The sequence below is a fragment of the Paramisgurnus dabryanus genome, chromosome 11 (genome assembly GCF_030506205.2).
Source record: "Paramisgurnus dabryanus chromosome 11, PD_genome_1.1, whole genome shotgun sequence".
NCBI classification, from domain to species: domain Eukaryota; kingdom Metazoa; phylum Chordata; class Actinopteri; order Cypriniformes; family Cobitidae; genus Paramisgurnus; species Paramisgurnus dabryanus.
The window spans coordinates 4732473-4752536 of record NC_133347.1 but is presented as its reverse complement, the minus strand read 5'-3'; the positions used below and the strand labels follow the sequence as shown (position 1 = coordinate 4752536).

The 20064-nt window shown below is 37.2% G+C and overlaps 1 protein-coding gene across 1 annotated transcript; it reads left to right on the top strand.

The window, feature by feature from the left end:
* Nucleotides 1–1522: 1522 nt before the first annotated feature.
* On the top strand, nucleotides 1523–20002 carry pptc7a (protein phosphatase targeting COQ7 a). Its single transcript, XM_065248256.2, has 6 exons — nucleotides 1523–1994; nucleotides 6480–6659; nucleotides 11221–11419; nucleotides 15418–15541; nucleotides 15621–15750; nucleotides 18679–20002. The coding sequence occupies exons 1-6, from the start codon at nucleotides 1790–1792 to the stop codon at nucleotides 18735–18737; spliced, it is 897 nt and encodes a 298-aa protein (XP_065104328.1). The 5' UTR covers nucleotides 1523–1789; the 3' UTR covers nucleotides 18738–20002.
* The last annotated feature ends 62 nt before the right edge of the window (nucleotides 20003–20064 follow it).

The window sequence follows — 20064 nt, the reverse complement described above, 5'->3', positions numbered from 1 at the left end:
GTGTGCGTGTGCGTGTGCGCGTGCGCGTGCGCGTGCGCGTGCGCGTGCGCGTGTGCGTGTGCGTGTGTGTGTGTGTACTAAGTGTAATTATTATGTATATTTAGCCACACACACATACATATAGTCATTTCAGATATTTTAATTTATATAAAATTTTTATTTATTTATATATAACATAGAATATATAAAAATAAACATAAATATATATACACATGTAAATGTTTCTTAAATACATACATGAATGTGTGTGTATTTATATATACATAATAATTACACACACCACACACTCATATATTATGCAAAAAAATCACTTTTATTTTGAATGCGATTAATCTTTTCCCAGCACTATATATATCATATCATATATTTATATATATATATATACACACAAAGATCAAGACTCTAAACATTTAAATGTAATTGATGTGGAAGGCTCATAACAAAGAGGCATACTGACGTGTTTTTCATGTGATTTTACAGTGGATATACATTTGCAGACACTATATTTCTATAATTATTTCATTTTAACTGTATTTCAAAAAAACTTGGAAAATCTGTTTAATAATACGGTTAAATTCCGTAAAATTACAGTTTTTTACAGTGTAGGCCATTGGGTCTTGGAAAAGATAAACTTATGAATCTGCTTAAAGTCTGTTTCGTGTAATTCAGCCAATTAAATGCATCTTATGTGTCTTAAAACTGTAATGCACCTATACAACCACTAGATGACAGCAAAGAATTACTAGACTGCAACAATCTCACTTACATTTGTTTCATACATACCAACCTCATTTAGTAAAAAAAAAAACATAATTCAGTGCTCAATTCAGTTTAAAATGAAAAAGTCTCATTAGCTACTACACCAATAACGTATATCACATTGCTAACACAATCTGATATTATCACCAAAATGATGCATAATGTGTATGGCTTTAGACTTTTGAGCCAACATATTTAAAATTAACTTACCTTACTGACTCTAAATAAGTAGTTTTGTTTCTATGAAGTTTGATACCAGTATCTGAAGTTCAACTCTAGCACATGTAAATAAACTAGTAGCCTGGCCCTAAACCAGAGGTTTGAAAGTTCATGTCCTGATGTGACCTGACACATTTGATCAATTGTCCCTTCTAAAAAAAACAGTGTAATGTTGTAAATAATATAGTAAATAGTTATTTGTATATCACTATAAAGGGTGAGTTCCGGCAAATTGGGACACTTTTTGACATTCAGATGACATATATAATATAATGCCAGTTAATAAATATGCACAACATGTTTCTATTATTTCCAGATTTTAATACAATAATAGATTAACAGAATAATACAAAACTAAGATGATTTTAGTAAATTTAAAGTATTTCACAAATTTAATGCATCATAATTAAAGTTTATATAAAATGTAATAAATAAACCCTACAGCCTTTGCGGTATGCTTAAAAGCTCTCCATTAAAGGTTCGCGGGTTGCGTAACACCGCGCGTGACGTCAGAGCAGTCACAAGACTTGTCGGTGCGCGGCCTTCAGCACAGCAGTTCACGAGCCGACGCGAGCGCGCGCAGACAGCAATGGGGCTCAGCAGCACGAAAAGAAAGAGTTTCGTAAACCGTGGATAATCTGATCGATTACTATAGCGATGTTATCGCGAGCCTAAAGACGCGCGATTTCTCTTTAAGTCGGACGTTTTTATAAGATTGTGACAATATAAACAGCTTTGCGAATCTTCAGACGTCATCTGGAAGCGTGGATCTGTTGTTATTGCCGTACTGCCCCTGCAGCAGAGCCCGGGGATGATGTTGTCCGTTCTCTCGTACGGTAGACTCGTGGCACGGGCGGTCATCGGCGGACTCTCTCAAACCGACAGCCGCGACTACAGCCTCGTGTCCGCCAGCTGCGGCTTCGGAAAGGATTTTCGGAAGGGGATCTTAAAGAAGGGCATGTGTTATGGGGATGACGCGTGTTTTATAGCGCGACACAGATCTGCCGATGTGTTAGGTGAGTGGTACAAATGGGAATGATTATAGGAGGCTGTAAATTGTTAATTTGTACAATAACTGGGTTCAGTCGATTCGATACTCGAGAATCGGCTCTGACGTCACCACCGCAAATGCGTAGATACACGCTCTCGCTGCTGTCAGACTTCACGTGTTGTCTTTTTCCCAGCTTACTGCACTCTTATTTTCTTCACTGTTATGTTATTATCTTCATCTGTGTTTTTTTTGCATCTATATAAATATAAAAAAACTTCACGTGGTGTAAGTAATATCACATTATTAAATGACTGTAGGGCGTGCATTTGGTAAAGCGACTTTTAAACAATGTAAAGTTATACATTTTATCTGTAGCCTATGTGTGTTCCTTGTGAATCAAACCCATGACCTTTGCACTGCTAATGTACTGCTCTAAAAAAAGAGCTACATTTAATAAAGTTATAATTATGATAAGGAATGCATAACGATTAATCACGATTAATCTATAGCAGAATAAAAGTTCTTGTTCACATCATATATGTGTGTGAATTGTGTATAATATCTTTGTATAGATAAATGCACACAAGCATGTATATATTTAAGAAATGTTTTTATTTGTATATTTATGTATAAATACTTTATATATAAATATATGTTTTTTCTTAAAATTAGAATGTGTGCATATTTATATAAACATAATTATTATACACAGTTCATTTCACACACATATATGATGTAAACATAACCTTTTATTCTGCTATAGATTAATCTCGATTAATCGTTATGCATCCCTGATTATGATACTTTACCCTTAACAAACAACATTTTAAGTCTCATTAATTAAATATTGACACATTGTTTTTACTTAGCTACTTTTTTCAACATTATGACTAAAGCGTTTTAATTGTATGCATCAAACTTGCAATACAGAATATTGCACGAGGCTAACCAGCTGTCATCAAAATAGTAATATAAAAAGAGTCTTAACAGAACAAGAATTGCTTTAACTTATTATTCTGATGGAAAAGTGGGCGTGTCTGTTTGGACAGTTGTATTAACGCACAATGGTGAAAAAATGCATGTTAATGAAATATTAAAAATGGGATTACATTATCAATATTATTAAAGACATTTCAAAAAGCACCTTAAAGGTGCATTGTGTATCTTTTAAAAGGATCTCTTGGCAGAAATGTGATATAATATACAAAACTAAATTATCAGTGAAGTATAAAGACTTTACATAATGAACTGTACTGTTTAATTACCTTAGAATGAGACATTTTTATCTACATACACCGCGGGTACACTTACAAAGAAGTAGCAGTCATGTTTCTACAGTAGCCCTAAATAGACAAACTGTCCTATTGAGCGTGTTTCGTCCCTACATTGTCTCAGACTAGGGGTGGGCGATATGACCAAAATCTTCTATCACGATAGGATTAATTTTATATCATGATAACGATATGTATCACGGTAGAGTTTTTTATGTTTTAATAAGGTTTAAATCTTTAATACCATAGAAATGTTCATAATTCTCACAAAAAACATATACAAGCATAGAAAGAAGATAAAAACAAACAAAACTCAAGCTCTGAAGATACACAGTCAATAAGAATGATAATGAATAATTATGCATGTATGTATAGGCCTATATATATTTTTATTTAAGGTAGAAAAGTGATTTAATCAGGAGCAGTGAGAGATTTTTTTCTCAATGCTGTTTGATTAACACGAGTGACAGACAGGAGCAAAATTAGGTAACTTCCCCTTTAAGACCAAAGTCCGGATCCAATACACTGTTACACATGCGCTTTCTCTTTTAGCTGTTTACTTTCTCTTAAGACCTTACTGGTCGTGTTTATGATGATGCTTGCAAAGACGGGAATTTTGACGCATATGTGTATTTAAGGCCAATAAAGCGGGAAAAATGCTCACGAGCTTAATAAGCAGAGGTCGCGCGACTTGCGCGCTCCTCACAGACAGAAAGAGCAGCGGTTGCACGACTTGTCCGCTCCTGACACACAGAAAGAACGCACGCATACAGATCTGTTGTCTGTGTTTCAATGGCTTAAAATAACTTGTTTTAAAACTGCAGTGCTTAAATACGTGTACAAACGTTACGTTTTCGCGACCACACGCACAGGAGCGTGACGTGGGCACGTAACCTCGATAGAAACGATAGTCCAAAATCTCTACCGGTTGACAAATTTCTACCGGTTAATTTTGTCTACCGGTTTATCGCCCACCCCTATCTCAGACGACATTATGTTTGTCATGTGGCGGCTACCATATGCGCTTTGAAATTAAGGGGTGAACTGTTGGTTGCAATTCGCAATCTCACCACTAGATGCCACAAAAATTTACATGCACCACCTTTTAGATCTGACGTAATTTATGCTTTCGAATCATTCTTGCGATACTTTGATGTCATACATTTGTTGTATGGCTGGACCATAAAATGTGATTGTCATGCGCATCTCGTCAGTAAAGCTGGTACCTTCATTAGTAGTAAATCGCAATCACCTGCTTTCAGATGGAGCACCATTTACTAAACAAAGCCGTAGTTCACTGACAATCGGGGCAATTTCGCATTAATTATCGCGGACGTATTGCCTGCAGTATGTATGTGATATGGCCCAGCTTGTCAGTGAACTACGGCTTTGTTTAGTAAATGCTTAAGTCAGATGCACATGACGATCGCATGCGATTTATCGTGCAGCCCTACGTAAAGTGATCAGAGTGATGTCATAGATACCGCTGAAAGCAGAACAGGTTTTATGAAGAATGCAAATTGGTTACCATTTCAATTCCTTCTGTAAGATTTAACCTTATTAATGTTTATTAAATAACATATAACCAGGTCTAATCACATTAGTCAAGACCTACTTGGAAAGCAATTCAACGCGTCTTGTAGAAAGTAAAAACGAACCTTCCTACGTCCTCAAGCTAAAATATAAGTGAAAGTCTAAAATGACTTTAAGAAGCAGGTACTGAGGTTTCAATTCAATCTTTAACTAAAGGCTAACAAAAACTCCCATCTGTACTTTAAGAGGCGTGATCACAAGAGGATACAGGTCAATACTAGAAGATTTGCCATGTATGGTCACAAACGAGGGTTCCTGCTCATTGTCTGTCAGAAGGAACATTGGGAGGGCCTAGTAGGAAAATTCCCTGTCTGCTTTGACTGATTTGGATAATGCACATGACCTCTTTTTGGGGTGTAGGCCATGTGTTTGCTTTTAGTTTTGATTTCCAAGGCAACTGAGAAACACTTTATTTATAAATTATACAAATATTTTTAATTCCTTAAACAGTATTTGTTTTTTATGAAATACTGTGGTTGAATAAATTAGCGAGTGACAGTGTTTGTTTTGATAGTATATCTGATCTGAAGTTTTGCAGGGTCTTTGTCCCAAAACCTTTTACAATCTTTTCATAGTCCATTTCCTGTTTGTGAGTAAACCAATGTCAGAGTTGATTTACTACAGATAAGTATTGATGCAGTGTGTTTGTACTTTGTTATTTTCATTTAATGCTCTGCAGCATTTGATGACTACAAACTGGGGGATGCCAGATTGTGGCAGGGGCCAGTGTTGTGCGGGTTGATCCAAAATGAGCGGGTGCTAGTGGTCGGTCACCTGCGGTTACGAGTCACCCAAAAATATTTTTAATGATATTCGGGTCGTTTGAAATAAAGATGGCAATTAACTATTTTAAACAATTACTACTTTAAAAAAGCGGGCCAGGAAGCGGGTCGGATACAATATATACTCGGACCGAAAAAAAAAGTATATATATATGGCAATTAATCGCAATTAATTGTTAGCAAAATAAAAGTTTTTGTTTACATCATATGTGTGTGAACTGTGTATAATAACTTTGTATAAATAAATGTACACACATGCATGTATATGTTTTAGAAATGTTTACATGTGTATATACATTTGTATATTTATGTATAATTTATATTATATATAAATATAAATACTTAATATATACATTTTTTTTTCTTAAAATTATACATGAATGTGTTCATATTTATATATATACATATTTATTATACACAGTTTACACACATATGTGATGTAAACAAAAACTTTTATTCTGCTAACGATTAATCGCGATTAATTGTTTAGCATCTCTAATACACACACATTTTTTTTTTTGGCGGTCCGAGTTGTGGGCAGGTTAGTTGAAAATGTTGGTCGGGTGCGAGTTGGATATACATTGACCCGCCATCACTGGCAGGGGTGGACCAGTTTTATGACATTTATAAAGTACATAACTTTATTATAAATTCTGTGTTATCAAACCACTGAAAAATATAGCTACCATTTGATTTACGTCACAAATTTTCTTTGGGGGGGAGGTGTGAAGGGAGGCACCCTATACATAGGGGGCACACTCCAAATAGTTTAAGAACCACTGACATAATGAAACTTATTATTATTATTATTATTATTATTATTTTAGTAATTGAGCTCATTATGTTTGTTTTAAACACATACAGGTGTAGCTGATGGAGTGGGTGGCTGGCGTGATTACGGTGTTGATCCCTCTCAGTTCTCTGGGACCCTCATGAGGACGTGTGAACGTCTGGTTAAAGAAGGACGATTTGTGCCGAGCAATCCTGTGGGAATCCTCACCACCAGCTACTATGAGCTACTACAGAACAAAGTACCGCTGTTAGGTGAGCACACAGCTACTATACTATATTGTGTATTTACGTCCCTGTAAATAATTTTTTTAGATCTGAAATTGAATTTGTTTGTCATTCAATGTTATGTTGCCTAAAAGGGTGCTTGAAGTCTGATGATGCGAATATATGCAGTGAATAAAGGACATAAAATCCAATATATTTGTTTCAGTTTCAGTAATATAACTTGAAAAGGATGCAAACTACAATTAAAGAAGCTTCATTGCTTTCTTTTTGGAATATTATATGTAGTTCCCAATTTCATGGTTGGAAATAATTTTAGGTGGGTAATCTCTCTTTATGAGAGTTTATGTACACATTGATATGAATATTCAGCGTCTGTCTGCTGTTTCCGCTAAAGGTATTTTCATGTGCACTGATTTTTTTTATCTCTGCGTGCACCAACATGTGAGACCGTATACACCGACACGGTGAAACCCTGTGGTATGATACTATGTTCCAGGACAGTTTGTGCCATTCAAGAGGAGAACTTGGAAAGGAAATTGGTTTTGGGAAGGGCACAGCTTATTCCAGCATGAGATCAAAGCTGTAACTGAACTACATTTGACAGAAATTAGTCATTGCACTTAAAAACGGGCTGTAGGCCGAATGAGTCACAGATAAAATAGTCTGCTGGGTCAAAATAGTTTAGATTGTTGTACAAACTCTGTTCAGATACAAAGCTATCATGTTTTTTGGGGTTTGGCCTTTTTCAAAGGAATGTTCTGTTTTTAGAGCATCGGTGGCATTGCTGTACCCCTGAAAAAAATCAACTTTAAAACAACCAGTTTATATAACAACTTAGGGCTGCTGCATAACAATTAATTGCAACTAATCGTATGCAGAATAAAAGTTTCTATTTACATATATATATATATATATTTTTTTTCCCTTAAAATAATACATACGTGTGTGTGCGTGTGTTTATATATACATAATTATAATACACAGTACACTAGGGCTGTTTTCGACGAAGGATTTAAGGAATCTGAGTCGTTAGATTTTGCTGTAGTCGACTGATAGTCAAACCTTTTTTTTTTTTTAAGTAATTTCCCTTGCAGTGATTTTGTGTGACTCACTAGCGCTATGCGGTTTAACCTCCTTCATTTAATAAAATTAAATTATCATTTAAATCCAGAACAACGAGGTGCACCGGTGTAGAAGCAGGGTTGGCTACATGTCTTTCCCCTTACGAGAAAAAGATTAACAAGCTATACTACAGCTAAATATATATATTTTTTAAAACAAAAATAAATTAAAGAACAATTTCTTAACAAGAAGGCTTTTAAGTGCAAATTTACAGAGCATCGGTAAATACAGAACAAAGCAGTGTCTTAAAGAAATTAAAATTAAGACCTGTACAGAAGGCAATGAATATTTATTTATGGCATTTTCAATAGTATATTAGTAGATAAATTAATATGTATCTATAAAGTATGAAAACGAATAAATCATTATTTTGGCTAAATTAAGCTGGATAGATCATTTTTAGTCAGAAAGATTTGTCTTCGTTTCAGAACAAGTTAAAATGAACTTGCATTACAAAACAACTTACATTATATCCGAGTGTTACTTGGTGAAAAATATGTAGAAATATAGCCTATGCGAGTAAAAAATTACAGAACAAAAATGTTTAGCTCAAGCGGACTGAACGAAAAGCCGTTAATTAAGTGGACTCTCTGCAACATAGTGGACGTGATTTTCAATGTTTATAATGTTTCACGCAGATACTGTTGATGAAAAACTTTCATATCTTAATGTCCAGGTAAAAATCAAGTGTTCAGTTAGTTTATAATAAAGCCACCTGCGTTTTTGGCTGCAGCTCCCTTATTCACAGAGCGGACGCTGTATACCAGACCTGTAGTGTGCTGCTGCTCATTGGTTACATAACACTTCCCTATGAGGTTCATAGTCGAATCAGACCTCTTCGAATCTAATCGTTGAAACCTCGACTAAAAGAAGTCAGCCTTACAGTACACGCACATAAACATTTATTCTGCAAACTATTAGTTGCGATTAATCGTTATGCAGTCCTAAAACAAACAAAATCTAATTTACGGTCGTGCACTTACATTATTGCAAACATGATTTTTGTTTATTGTTAAAAACTTGGGGACAAGTCATTATTATTGGCATAAAATTGACTGCATGTCAGAGATCTTAAAGTTGCAATGGCCGATTTTGAAAAATGCTAACTTTAGCCTGCTAGCCTTTAGCCTTACGATCCCATACTCCATTGAAATCGCTTGCCATTCTGCCTCTGTGTACACAGCAGACGCGAACGCACTGATTATGTCTGCGTGAACAGGGCGCGCAGTGGTATGCAAAAACAAATTTGCAGAGGAACAAATGTTTCGTACATTTTTTGGTCCTACGCCTTTCACAGACGAGACATATTTATAAAAATACATGTAGACAACTTAAAGGGGTCATATTATGAAAAGTCTGTGGTGTTTCTAGAGTGCATATGTGAAGTTTTAGCTCAAAATACTTCACAGATAATTTATTATAGTACGTTAAAATTGCCACTTTGTAGGTGTGAGCAAAAATGTGCTGTTCTTGGGTGTGTCCTTTAAAATACAAATGAGCGGATGAAATGCAAACACTGATCGCAATGATGGTGGTTTGTTGCAATAGAAACTCAATTGTGCTGTCAATTATTTTTCTCGTTCTTTCTGCACTAAATGGCAGTGCCGTAGTTGGATAGTTCAGATTAAGGGGCGGTATTATTGTAATTCACCTTGCTACCTACATCACAAAACAGGTGAAATCTGAACAACCTAATTTTTTACATGCTTGTAGAGAATTGCTTACCAAAACTAAGTTACTGGGTTGATCTCTTTCACATTTTCTAGGTTACTAGAAGCACTGGGGAACCAATTATAGCACTTAAACATGGAAAAGTCAGATTTTCACCCTATGACCCCTTTAACATGGTAATTGCGATGAGGATGTTAGGAGACTTTCAACCAGCATAACTAAAATGTTTCTCAAATCACCTACAGTACATTGCCTAAAGCATTGCTGTAAATAGCATTTTGCCCCAGTGTTTCCCACAGATCTGAAATTTACTTGTGGTGGTAGCTGGTGAAAAGGGCAATCATTATTATCCACAGACAAAAAATGGTCTACTATACATGTAACAAAGAACTAATAATGTGTGACACAACACAATACTTTGATTTATAAAACATTCATATTAATTTCACATTATAGTTCATTAATCTAACCACCCCAAACTTTTTTTGCCATAAACAAAGCTGACACTGTTTGTCAAAGCACCACGAAAAAACTTGATGTTTTTGCACTGATATATGAAGCAATTTGATGACCCCTTTTATCAAACTCAATTATATACAATACTATGTATACTATAGCCTATATAGACAGTGCAGGTCTATAGATTATAAATGTGACTGATGTTATAATGGTAATAACTTCTATAAGATAGGCACTTTTACTGCTTTCTATTTCTCTTTTGCCGATTTAAAAAAGCTTAATCCACTAATTATTTCAGATTTAAAAGTCTACTTGCTGTGCTGTCCCGATGACAGACTTTACATTAAAGCTTTGCGTTTTTTATATCCTGAGTCAGCTAGAGCTTTGCTCATTCAGTATTAGCACTGCTTTTTGCTACAATCTCTGTGCAAACGGTTTAGATTTTAGTAAAGATATTGTCTATTAATAGTAAGACTATTAAAAAATGGGATAAAGAAAATGAAGCGGCGCGTGGTCGTGACAAGAGCCAGTTGCTATCGCCATATAAACCGGAGGCACGCTAAAACAGCACTCGAGCTTTAGCGCGGTAGCGCTCACGGCCGTTCTCCGATCGACTCAGGTTTTACACACAATATTAATCAGACTTGGGACCCGAAGTAATGAACTAGGACCGACCCGGACCCATCTGACCATTTAAAATATAAACTCGGAACCGTACGGGTCCCGCGTCCTCAGTGAAGAAAGACCTCTAATGGTAAAACTCTGCTCAAGTTCAGAAACATAAAGGATACAATGTGACACTGAGGTTGCTTCGCGTCGCGCCCAATTCATTGAGAAACAGAGAGCACGTGAACGGACACTCAACCGGAGAGACACAACGTGCTTGCACGCAAAATGAAGCCAACTTAGATGCTATAAACACATATGCACATAAGCATATGCGACCATTTTGGTCGCAGTGTGTTCCCTGGCTGCTCCGTATGTGCTGCTGCAGTTGATCCAGTTTGCCGCGCTGGATGATGAGTTTATGACGCGTGCATCATCTTCACGGTCACCCGACCCCCACCTCTCTCTCTCGCTCTCTCTCTCGCGCTCTCTCTCTCTCTCTCTCTCCAAAACACGGGTCATCCAGTCGAGTTCAGAAATACGGAAATTCGTAAAGTGATTTTTTTTACTTGGGCGGGTCGCAATTTACCTGGGCGCAGCGCCCAAGTAGAGCCTATGTATGGGAAACACTGTGCCCTGATATTACACCCTGTTGTTTTGGTGTATTTCTCTGGAACAAATGCATCAGGATGTCTATTATGTGACTAATTGTTACTCATCTTGTTTTCAGGAAGCAGTACCGCATGTATCGTAGTGCTGGACAGACAGAGTCATCAGCTACACACAGCCAATCTGGGAGACTCTGGGTTTCTGGTTGTCAGAGGAGGTGAAGTGGTCCACCGCTCTGATGAACAACAACATTACTTCAACACACCTTTCCAGCTATCTATTGCCCCTCCAGAGGCAGAAGGCTCTGTCCTCAGTGATAGGTAGGGCCAATTCTTTTGTTATATGAATTTTCTGTCAGTCTCTGGTCTCTGTCTGGACTCATGTGAGATGGTATCTCCCTCCTGACAGTATAAGAGTGTGATTAGGACGTCACCCTGAGAGTTTAAGGGTATTAACTTGACTGGATTATCGGTCCCTGTAGGTGAGAAATGAGTCTCTCAGTGTGCAAACTGCAGCGTACAACTAGGAAGTGTAGGGTAAATAACGCTCTCTGTTTGCTTGCACCTTTGGATTTCCTTATTTGACAAAAAAACTGTGTATGCGCTAACCTGCCTCTGAAAACCCCGGAGTATAGTTTGTTTTTTGATGTGTACACGAACGTACGCGCACGTGCAAAGTCGAATGCAAGGCCTTGCAAAGTATAGTTTTCATTCATGTACACATGTGCATTGCGACCAAATGTAATGCATCTCCTTGGCTAAATACTACATTCTGCTCTACCTACGCATACAAAGTGTGCATGGTCACACAAATCTGCCGTTGTGCCGATGGATGATAGTATCATGTATCGACGATCATCAGACATATCGCCAATAGCAGGCTTTCGTGACGATAATTGGTGAAAGTTATTATTATTATCATCATAGTTTCACATTAACATACGCATTGCATGCTTTTCCTCGCATGAAGGGTTTGTGGACTTCACTTTGCACGAGAGAGCTTGTAATGCGGATTCCTTTTCGCACGTACCTGGACTTAAGCACGTGTCTTGGACTCTTGCTCGGACCTGAATGAGCGCGGCATGGACTCCTTTTAGCACTTGAACTTGTAATACACATGATTTAGACACTTTCTTGCACACAAGCTTGTAATACGCATGGCTCTGACATTTCCTTGTACTAGAGAGGTTGTTAGCACGCAGAAGGTTAAAACCAGCAAGTGCGTTGTTCCTTATCCCTGGCACGCAGAAAATTTTATGTGGCATTCAAACTAGACGCGGAACAGGCGTGTGATTTACATGTTAAGTCAATGCAAAGACGCAAATAGACATCCTGTGGCGCGAATGACGCAAATTGAGCGTTGCCGTGGGAAATATGCGAGTTGAAAAATTTGAACTATTTGCCCTGCGTTAACCAATCAGGAGGTTGCCCTAGTTGTGATGTGATTACATGGAGCAAGCGGAGTTGCAGAAGCACCTCCCTATGATTAGAATTTGACGCGCATGAAGTGAGTCATCTCAAAATGTTCAAGCGTCCAACTACGTGCGAATAGCGTGTTTTTGCCGCCTCTACCGCGGATGCTGTGAACGCACAGTTAGAGCGCCTGGGTTTTAATGACGCGCTCGGATTAATGGCATCAGTTTTAAGAAGGTTGCGGTCATGACAGTGTTGCCCTTGCTTCTTTTCATCCACCAATCAAGTGACTTGTCATAAATGAGTAAAAACCGAACAAATATATAAATGAGTAAACTTACTGAGATCGATAGGATGATCTCAAAATGGGCCATTGTTCTGCTCACGTGCCTAGGGCTGTGACGGTCATTATATAACCGTGAGACCGACGGTTATAGTTGAACACCGTCATTAGAACTCTATAACCGGCAAAACCGTGTTATTAAAATATAAAAAAAAATGTATCATACAGAATTTTTAAATACTATTTAAAACAATTGTTAACAGTCTGTGTTATACGCCCCATCATGTTCTCACGCAGTGAAAAATACAGAGCGGAGCAGACACTGACAACGTGCTGACATACAGGACAGACCAGGTTACTTTTCGGTTACTTTTGAGATTAAACATATTAAACAAAGTCTCACCTTTCAAATCATCTCTTCCTTCTAGTTAATTTATAGCATCAAATAAACATGAATGACCATAAGAAGGAATGTTGTTTTAACCGCGGAAAGACGTCAGTACACTCCGCTTTTCAAGTTCAAATTCTCCCATGCTAATCTACTAACTCTCCTGAAAGCACATTCACTGCTTGTCTTGCTGTTAATTTTAAATAAACGTAGAGCAAGTAGCTAATCAGTGTCTTAAACGCCGGTTTACTTCGCAAGTGTGAGCACTGAACAGCGCGTACTGTATGTGGAGAGCGTTTGCCGCGCGTGGCCATTGTCGGCTGCGTTTGCTGCGCATACTGTGCAGTTTAGTAACAGTATAAAAATCTCAAGTTCATATTACTTTGCTTTACATGCATTTATGAGCAAAACCTCTTCAAGACGCTTTTTAACCCACATTCTGGTCCATGTAATGACAGATATAGACACAATTAAATCTGTTTCTCTGAAGGTTATCAAAATAGATGAGAGAGGATTCATTTATTCTGAGCAGAGAGTGACAGCGCAGTCTTCTGTCAACATTGTGTTTTTAAATATTTCATTGCTTTCTGTTAAATTGCTTAAAGTCATTACTGCTTAAAACACACTTGGAATCACATTCATGATTTTATGGTAAAATGACACTTTCGCGTCAATCCACAAGCATTTAAACGAGCAAAACGCCCCCCACAGACGGTTATGTTATGAACCGTCACATTTGACTCACGTCATAACCGTCATCACCAATTCTGAAACCGGCACACCCCTACACGTGCCCACTGTGAGCAGACCCTTCACGTCTGCGTAAAAACGGAACCATACTTCTAGTTTTAGGCTAAGTAAAAATATTTGATTATTCGATCTTCAATTTAATTAAACAATTTCGATTTTGGAAATCCCTGAGTCAATTCCTCTGTAGTTCAGTGGATGTGAATATTATCTGTACTCTTATTATCTTTACGCTTGAAACTAAATAAAAAATAGACAGATGATCATGGTGGAAGATCACAGTAGCCAATGTAGGCAAATATGAATGTGTATTTCAGCGATATAGCTAAGTTTACCAGCATCTATATTTAAATATGGAGACCATGTCTGCGGAACTAATATTTTTAATGAAATGCTGATAACTAAATGATATTTAATCGAAACCCTTTAAATAAGATTTGAATCGCCAAATTGGTCACAATACCCAGTCCTATTCATCTGCATAAAACTCTAAAATCAGCTAAAATTTTGTTAGATGCAATATATTTATAGTTGTTGTAAGTAGCCTAAATGTGCAAACAAATATACTATTTATTAATTTATATTTTTTAGCATTTGGTTTACCTATTTTAATTTTGTTGTGTAGAATAGTGCAATAAAATCTGCTTTTCGATAAAGTTTAAAAGCACCAGTTTTCACTCACTGGAGGTTGTGCATTTTTCCTGATACAATGTATCAGCTGTGTCCGGTCAGATAATCGTGGTAACCAAGCTAGTGCAGACAACCTCAGGATGGCCTGTGTAAATCTCACTCTTATCTGCTTCTCTGTCTGAAAGGGAAGCTCATTGAAGAAGTGCTTTAAAGGTTAAAGAGTTTGAAGGCTTTAATAATGTTTAAACTTCCTACGCATTGTTTTTCCTCTGTTTTCAAACCGAGTGTCATGTTTAGAGGACATGACCTGAGGTCAGCTTGGCTGGCACTGACTGCGAGATGGACAGCCAGTGTATTCCTAGAGCCAGCGTTCGGAGCGTCTGCTCCAGACTTCCTGGAAAAGTTCATGGTGCTTCACACCTGATGTTTTCTTATGCTGTAATGAGGATCAAGCCATAAGCTTCTTAGATCGAAACTGTCACTGTTGCTTTCAACTCTTGCTCTGTGATTTGGTCTGCTAACAGCAATGCGATAATTTAGTTTCTATATACATTTAGGCATTCTCCAAAAGAAGAACGGTTACTTGTTTAGTCATTTGAATTATAATTACTTTATGCAGTCTTGTAAAAGGTCCACTGTAAAGGTTTGTGCTAACTTAGACCACTAGTCTTTAATTAACTTGCAGGAAAAGGTGATATAATGATGGCTAATATTATTAACTCTGTGTGAGATGTGCAAACTGCAAAATCTGTAAAGGCTTGATCAACAAAGTTCTGCTTATAATTAGCAACGTTGACCGTATTAGCAGCAAAGCTTAATGTGGAAAGTAATGTGACGGTGCTCTCTTGTTTCTCACAGCCCGGAGGCTGCAGATAGCTCGTCCTTTGACGTCCAGTTGGGTGACATCATACTCACGGCTACAGACGGTCTCTTTGATAATATGCCGGACTACATGATCTTACAAGAACTCAAAAAGCTCAAGGTATCTGAATTTCTGGGCTTGCAACAGCCAAGTTCTCTTTCTATTTTCTGGTGAGTCTAATATTTTGCTTTGTTCCTAGAATACCAACTATGAAAGCATCCAGCAAACGGCCAAGAGTATTGCTGAACAGGCCCACGTTCTAGCATATGACCCCAATTACATGTCCCCTTTTGCACAGTTTGCCTGCGATAACGGCTTGAATGTCAGAGGTAAGTCGTGCCATTGTAATCACTTCTTTTGGTAACACTGTGCAATAAGGTTTCATTATTAATGCATTAGCTAATATGATCTAGCAATATATGAGGAGCTCAGATGTAAAAGCAGCTAAACGCCACATCCTTGGAAAAATTAGATGATGATATTAACCAAATGAACTTGGCATGTATTATACTTTTATTAAATACCGTCAACTCCGCTTAAAGGGATAGTTCGGCCAAAAACGATATTAAACCCATGATTTACTCACCCCCAAGCTGTCCGAGTTGCATATGTCCATCGTTTTTCAGACAAACACATTTTCGGATATTTTAGAAAATATTTTAGATCTTTCTGTTCATTAAATGTAATGTCACGGGGTCCAGCAATAGTCCACGACCTTCAAGTCCAAAAAAGTGCGTCCATCCTTCACAAATTAAATCCAAACGGCTCCAGGATGATAAACAAAGGTCTTCTGTGGGTAATCCGTGCGGTGTTGTTGTAGAAATATCCATATTTAAAATGTTATTAACGTTATAAACTACCTTCCGGTAGCGCCGCCATCTTGGAGTGATCCGCATTCAGGATGAGAGCTTACGCAGCGTACAGAGTTTCTCTGCTGCTGCTCTGTGCCCCCGCCCTCCGAATTTGTCATACGTCACTAAGAAAAGTGCGTACACTACGCTAATACTCTCTCCTGAGTCTAAGATGGCGGCGCTACCGGAAGGTAGTTTATAACGTTAATAACATTTTAAATATGGATATTTCTACAACAACACCGCACGGATTACCCACAGAAGACCTTTGTTTATCATCCTGGAGCCGTTTGGATTTAATTTGTGAAGGATGGACGCACTTTTTTGGACTTGAAGGTCGTGGACTATTGCTGGACCCCGTGACATTACATTTAATGAACAGAAAGATCTAAAATATTTTCTAAAATATCCGAAAATGTGTTTGTCTGAAAAACGATGGACATATGCAACTCGGACAGCTTGGGGGTGAGTAAATCATGGGTTTAATATCGTTTTTGGCCGAACTATCCCTTTAATCCCGGCCTCATGCCATTTAGAAATACCGGTTTGTTGGCTGAATCCTTGTCAATTTTTTTGCAAAGTCCTCTAAATGCCAAAGGATGAATTGGATAAATGACAGCGCATGAAACAACGTGGATAACATTCAAACTTGGGTCCCTTGTAGGGGTGTGACTGATCACAAAACTCACGGTTCGGATTATATTACGGTTTTTGAGACACGGATCGGATTATTTTTTCGGATTAGCAAAAAAGGGGTGGGAAAAATCTAAAAAGAACAAATTAAGAAATTACAAACATTTATAAAAAAGAACAAAGTTGCACATTAAGTAAGGTCTAAAATTAGCATTAGGTACATAAATCTAATCAAATGAATAATAACACAGTCTTTAACGTATAAATTAAATATAATTATTATTTTTTAGAGCTTTAGAAGTGATTTTCTCTATGTCTTGGGTTGTTTGATTAACATTAATGACACAGACTTAAGAGGGTTAATTGAGTTTACTGTCTCTTTAAGATAATCACAGAGCTGGTTTCTGCCGTTAATCTCTACATACACTTAAGACATAAATTTATGTTTTTATTAGAAAAAGAATACTGCTGTACTTCCAGATAATTTGTTTTGTATGTGTCCTGTCAAAAACAGAAAAATTCAGTGTTCGCTTGCTTTTTGAAACGCATCTCTCCGTGTATGCATTTTTAAATGCACTTAAACTCGCACGCATACACAGATGGAGGGCGAATTCCAAATGGCGCTTCGGAAGAAGACATAAATAGTCCACATAAAGTGAAAATTATGTTGTTTTTTATTGCTCTATTCGCCAAATGTATTTTAATCGACTACAGTATAAGACACAGTACCGCAACTCTCTCTAAAGTTTACACATCAAGAGTTCTGATCTTTGACAGGCATAGGGATGATCACGTCTGATTGGAGCTGAACCGGACACATTCAACCGCACGTGCATCTATGGGTACAGAAAACTGCTCACTTAAACGCATTTTTGTGGTTAAATTTTTTTAACAACATTTGCAAGCCTTTGAAACACAATGATAAACTTTACCTATTTAAATTTGCATATTAATTTGCCAATCACATGCGATCTGAACCATGGGTCGTGATTCGTACGGATCAACTGCGATCCGGTACACCACTAGTCCCTTGTGAGTACTTGGACCTGAATACAACCCAAATGTGGCAGTGACGTGGATCACAGCGCCCCTAATGTGTGCTTCAGTTTATTAATTTTTACATTGTGACTTTCATCATTTGCAATGTTTCTAGTTGCATCTTAAGTGATTTTGCATCCATTTACTATATCTTGTCCAAAGTTTTGAATTTTTTTTGGAGGTTTTTGCAAATAAAAGCTTGCATGTACTTAGAGGATTTTGCAGTCAAATTTGTAAAGTGCCAATGAAAAAAGTGATATTTGTGAAAATAAGGCATTTCAATTACTGCTTAATAAACGTTTTATTGCCATTTAAAGTGAAATCATAGAACCTAAACATAAAAAAATTTATTGCATAAGAAATGGGTGATGGAAACACCGAATTTTTAATAAAAATCCCTTAATTAACAAAAAAAAAAAAACGTTTACGCTCGCTTGAAAATAAGCAAAAAAAGTGTAAATTCGAATAATGGGAGATGTAAAAACAGAAAATTCTGAATAAATTCTGATGTAGCGCACATTAAACCCACTTGACTGATTGTCTAGCCGATTGTCCATTTTCTAAGCGTGCCTTGTTTTATTTACTGTTGATTACTAGGTTACCAATACCACCGTCATTCGCTTAAACAACTTGATGGAAACGCACCTTATTTGGATTTTTTTTGCGCATTTTGAATGATTCGTTTCACGTTTGAATGGAAACCCCACTTCAGTTTCTCTGTTTTTCTTTTCTTAGGAGGAAAGCCAGATGACATCACTGTACTGCTGTCCATTGTAGCGGAGTACACAGACTGACACTTTTAAGGGCTGTACAATGTTTCGTCTTCCTTGCAGTCACTGGATAGGCGGCTGTTTTCCTGCTGGCAGGATTGAGGGCTGTGTGAACCGTACTGTCTATGGCAGAGCCCATCTATTGGATGGGTCATTCTGATGATGTCATCTCCTTTTGTCAGCAGGCTCCTGACAAAGTAAAAGTTCACCTTTATCATCTTGATAAAGACTGCTGTAGTCGTTGTTCCGTTTCTCACTTTCGATTGTCTTGACAAGGGCTGCATCAAATGTTTGAGGACAAAGTATCATGACGATGAAAATGGAGGTCCAGTAATCAGGGAAAAGCAAGGAATAACAATCAGATAAGGGATAAACATTCCCCCAAAAAGAAAAAAGTTCACATCAGGATGGCAGCATAAAGCCAATTTTAGATCTCTTTACTCTGGGGAGTGTATATTTTTTGCAAAAGGTCAAGGGAGATACCCTCACGTCTCTTGCAATTTTGCCTGTTTACTTTCCGTTTTAAAAGACATCTGATCTGCATGTTGTGGACCGACATCTGTTGTGGGCTGGGATGGCAGCTGAAATGTGAGGCACAACCAATTCTTCACTAGCTAACGAACTGTTTGTATTTTGTGGTGCGTTTAAACGGTCATGTAACTTTGCAGTACCCGATCGATTGTAACGTTTAGCAACAAAAAATAGCATTGAAGTTAATGATCAACCATAGAAATGCCTTTTTGTATGACAAAACAAGTGATGACCAGTAAAAGAGTCTTACGTTTGACTCGATAATAAGATAAAATACTGCAACACACCTCATCTGCAAGACAAGGCAAGACAACTCTTTTCCTTTTATATTCATTAATTATTAAAACAGTATTAGTTCCCTGTTTTCGGTTTTCAACATAATTATAGCAATGCAAGAGACTGCAAGGGATTATGGGATGTGTTGAGCAGAAAAAAAACAGTCCCACTTAAACCACTTTAAAGAGGTTCACATTTTTGTGGTGCGTATGTAAGTAAGCGAAAGAAACGTTTATGAGATGTAGATATTTGGGAAAACTGGCTGTATATTTATTACTGAAATGCATTTGGAAAGTGTAGATGAGAATATATTTGATATTTGTGTGGATTCTGTGTTTAAACATTTCTTGCTCTTTTTCTAGTAAACTTTGAAATATCACTCGAGATGTTTACGCACAAAGCTAATGCTAGCATCTGTGAATGCTTTCATTGGGTATGTGATGGATCACATGATCTAATAAAGTTATATTTTTTATAACTTCTGTATGTTCTGTGTTACTTCTGTTGTATTTTGTTAAAGTACACTGTAAAAAATACTTTGCAA

Excerpts from the sequence above, each read along its gene's own strand:
- pptc7a (XM_065248256.2), top strand. The coding sequence starts at position 1,790 with ATGATGTTGTCCGTTCTCTCGTACGGTAGACTCGTGGCACGGGCGGTC. Across the intron at positions 6,660-11,220 it reads GAACAAAGTACCGCTGTTAG|GAAGCAGTACCGCATGTATC; the intron begins GTGAGCACACAG and ends TCTTGTTTTCAG. Across the intron at positions 15,542-15,620 it reads AAGAACTCAAAAAGCTCAAG|AATACCAACTATGAAAGCAT; the intron begins GTATCTGAATTT and ends CTTTGTTCCTAG.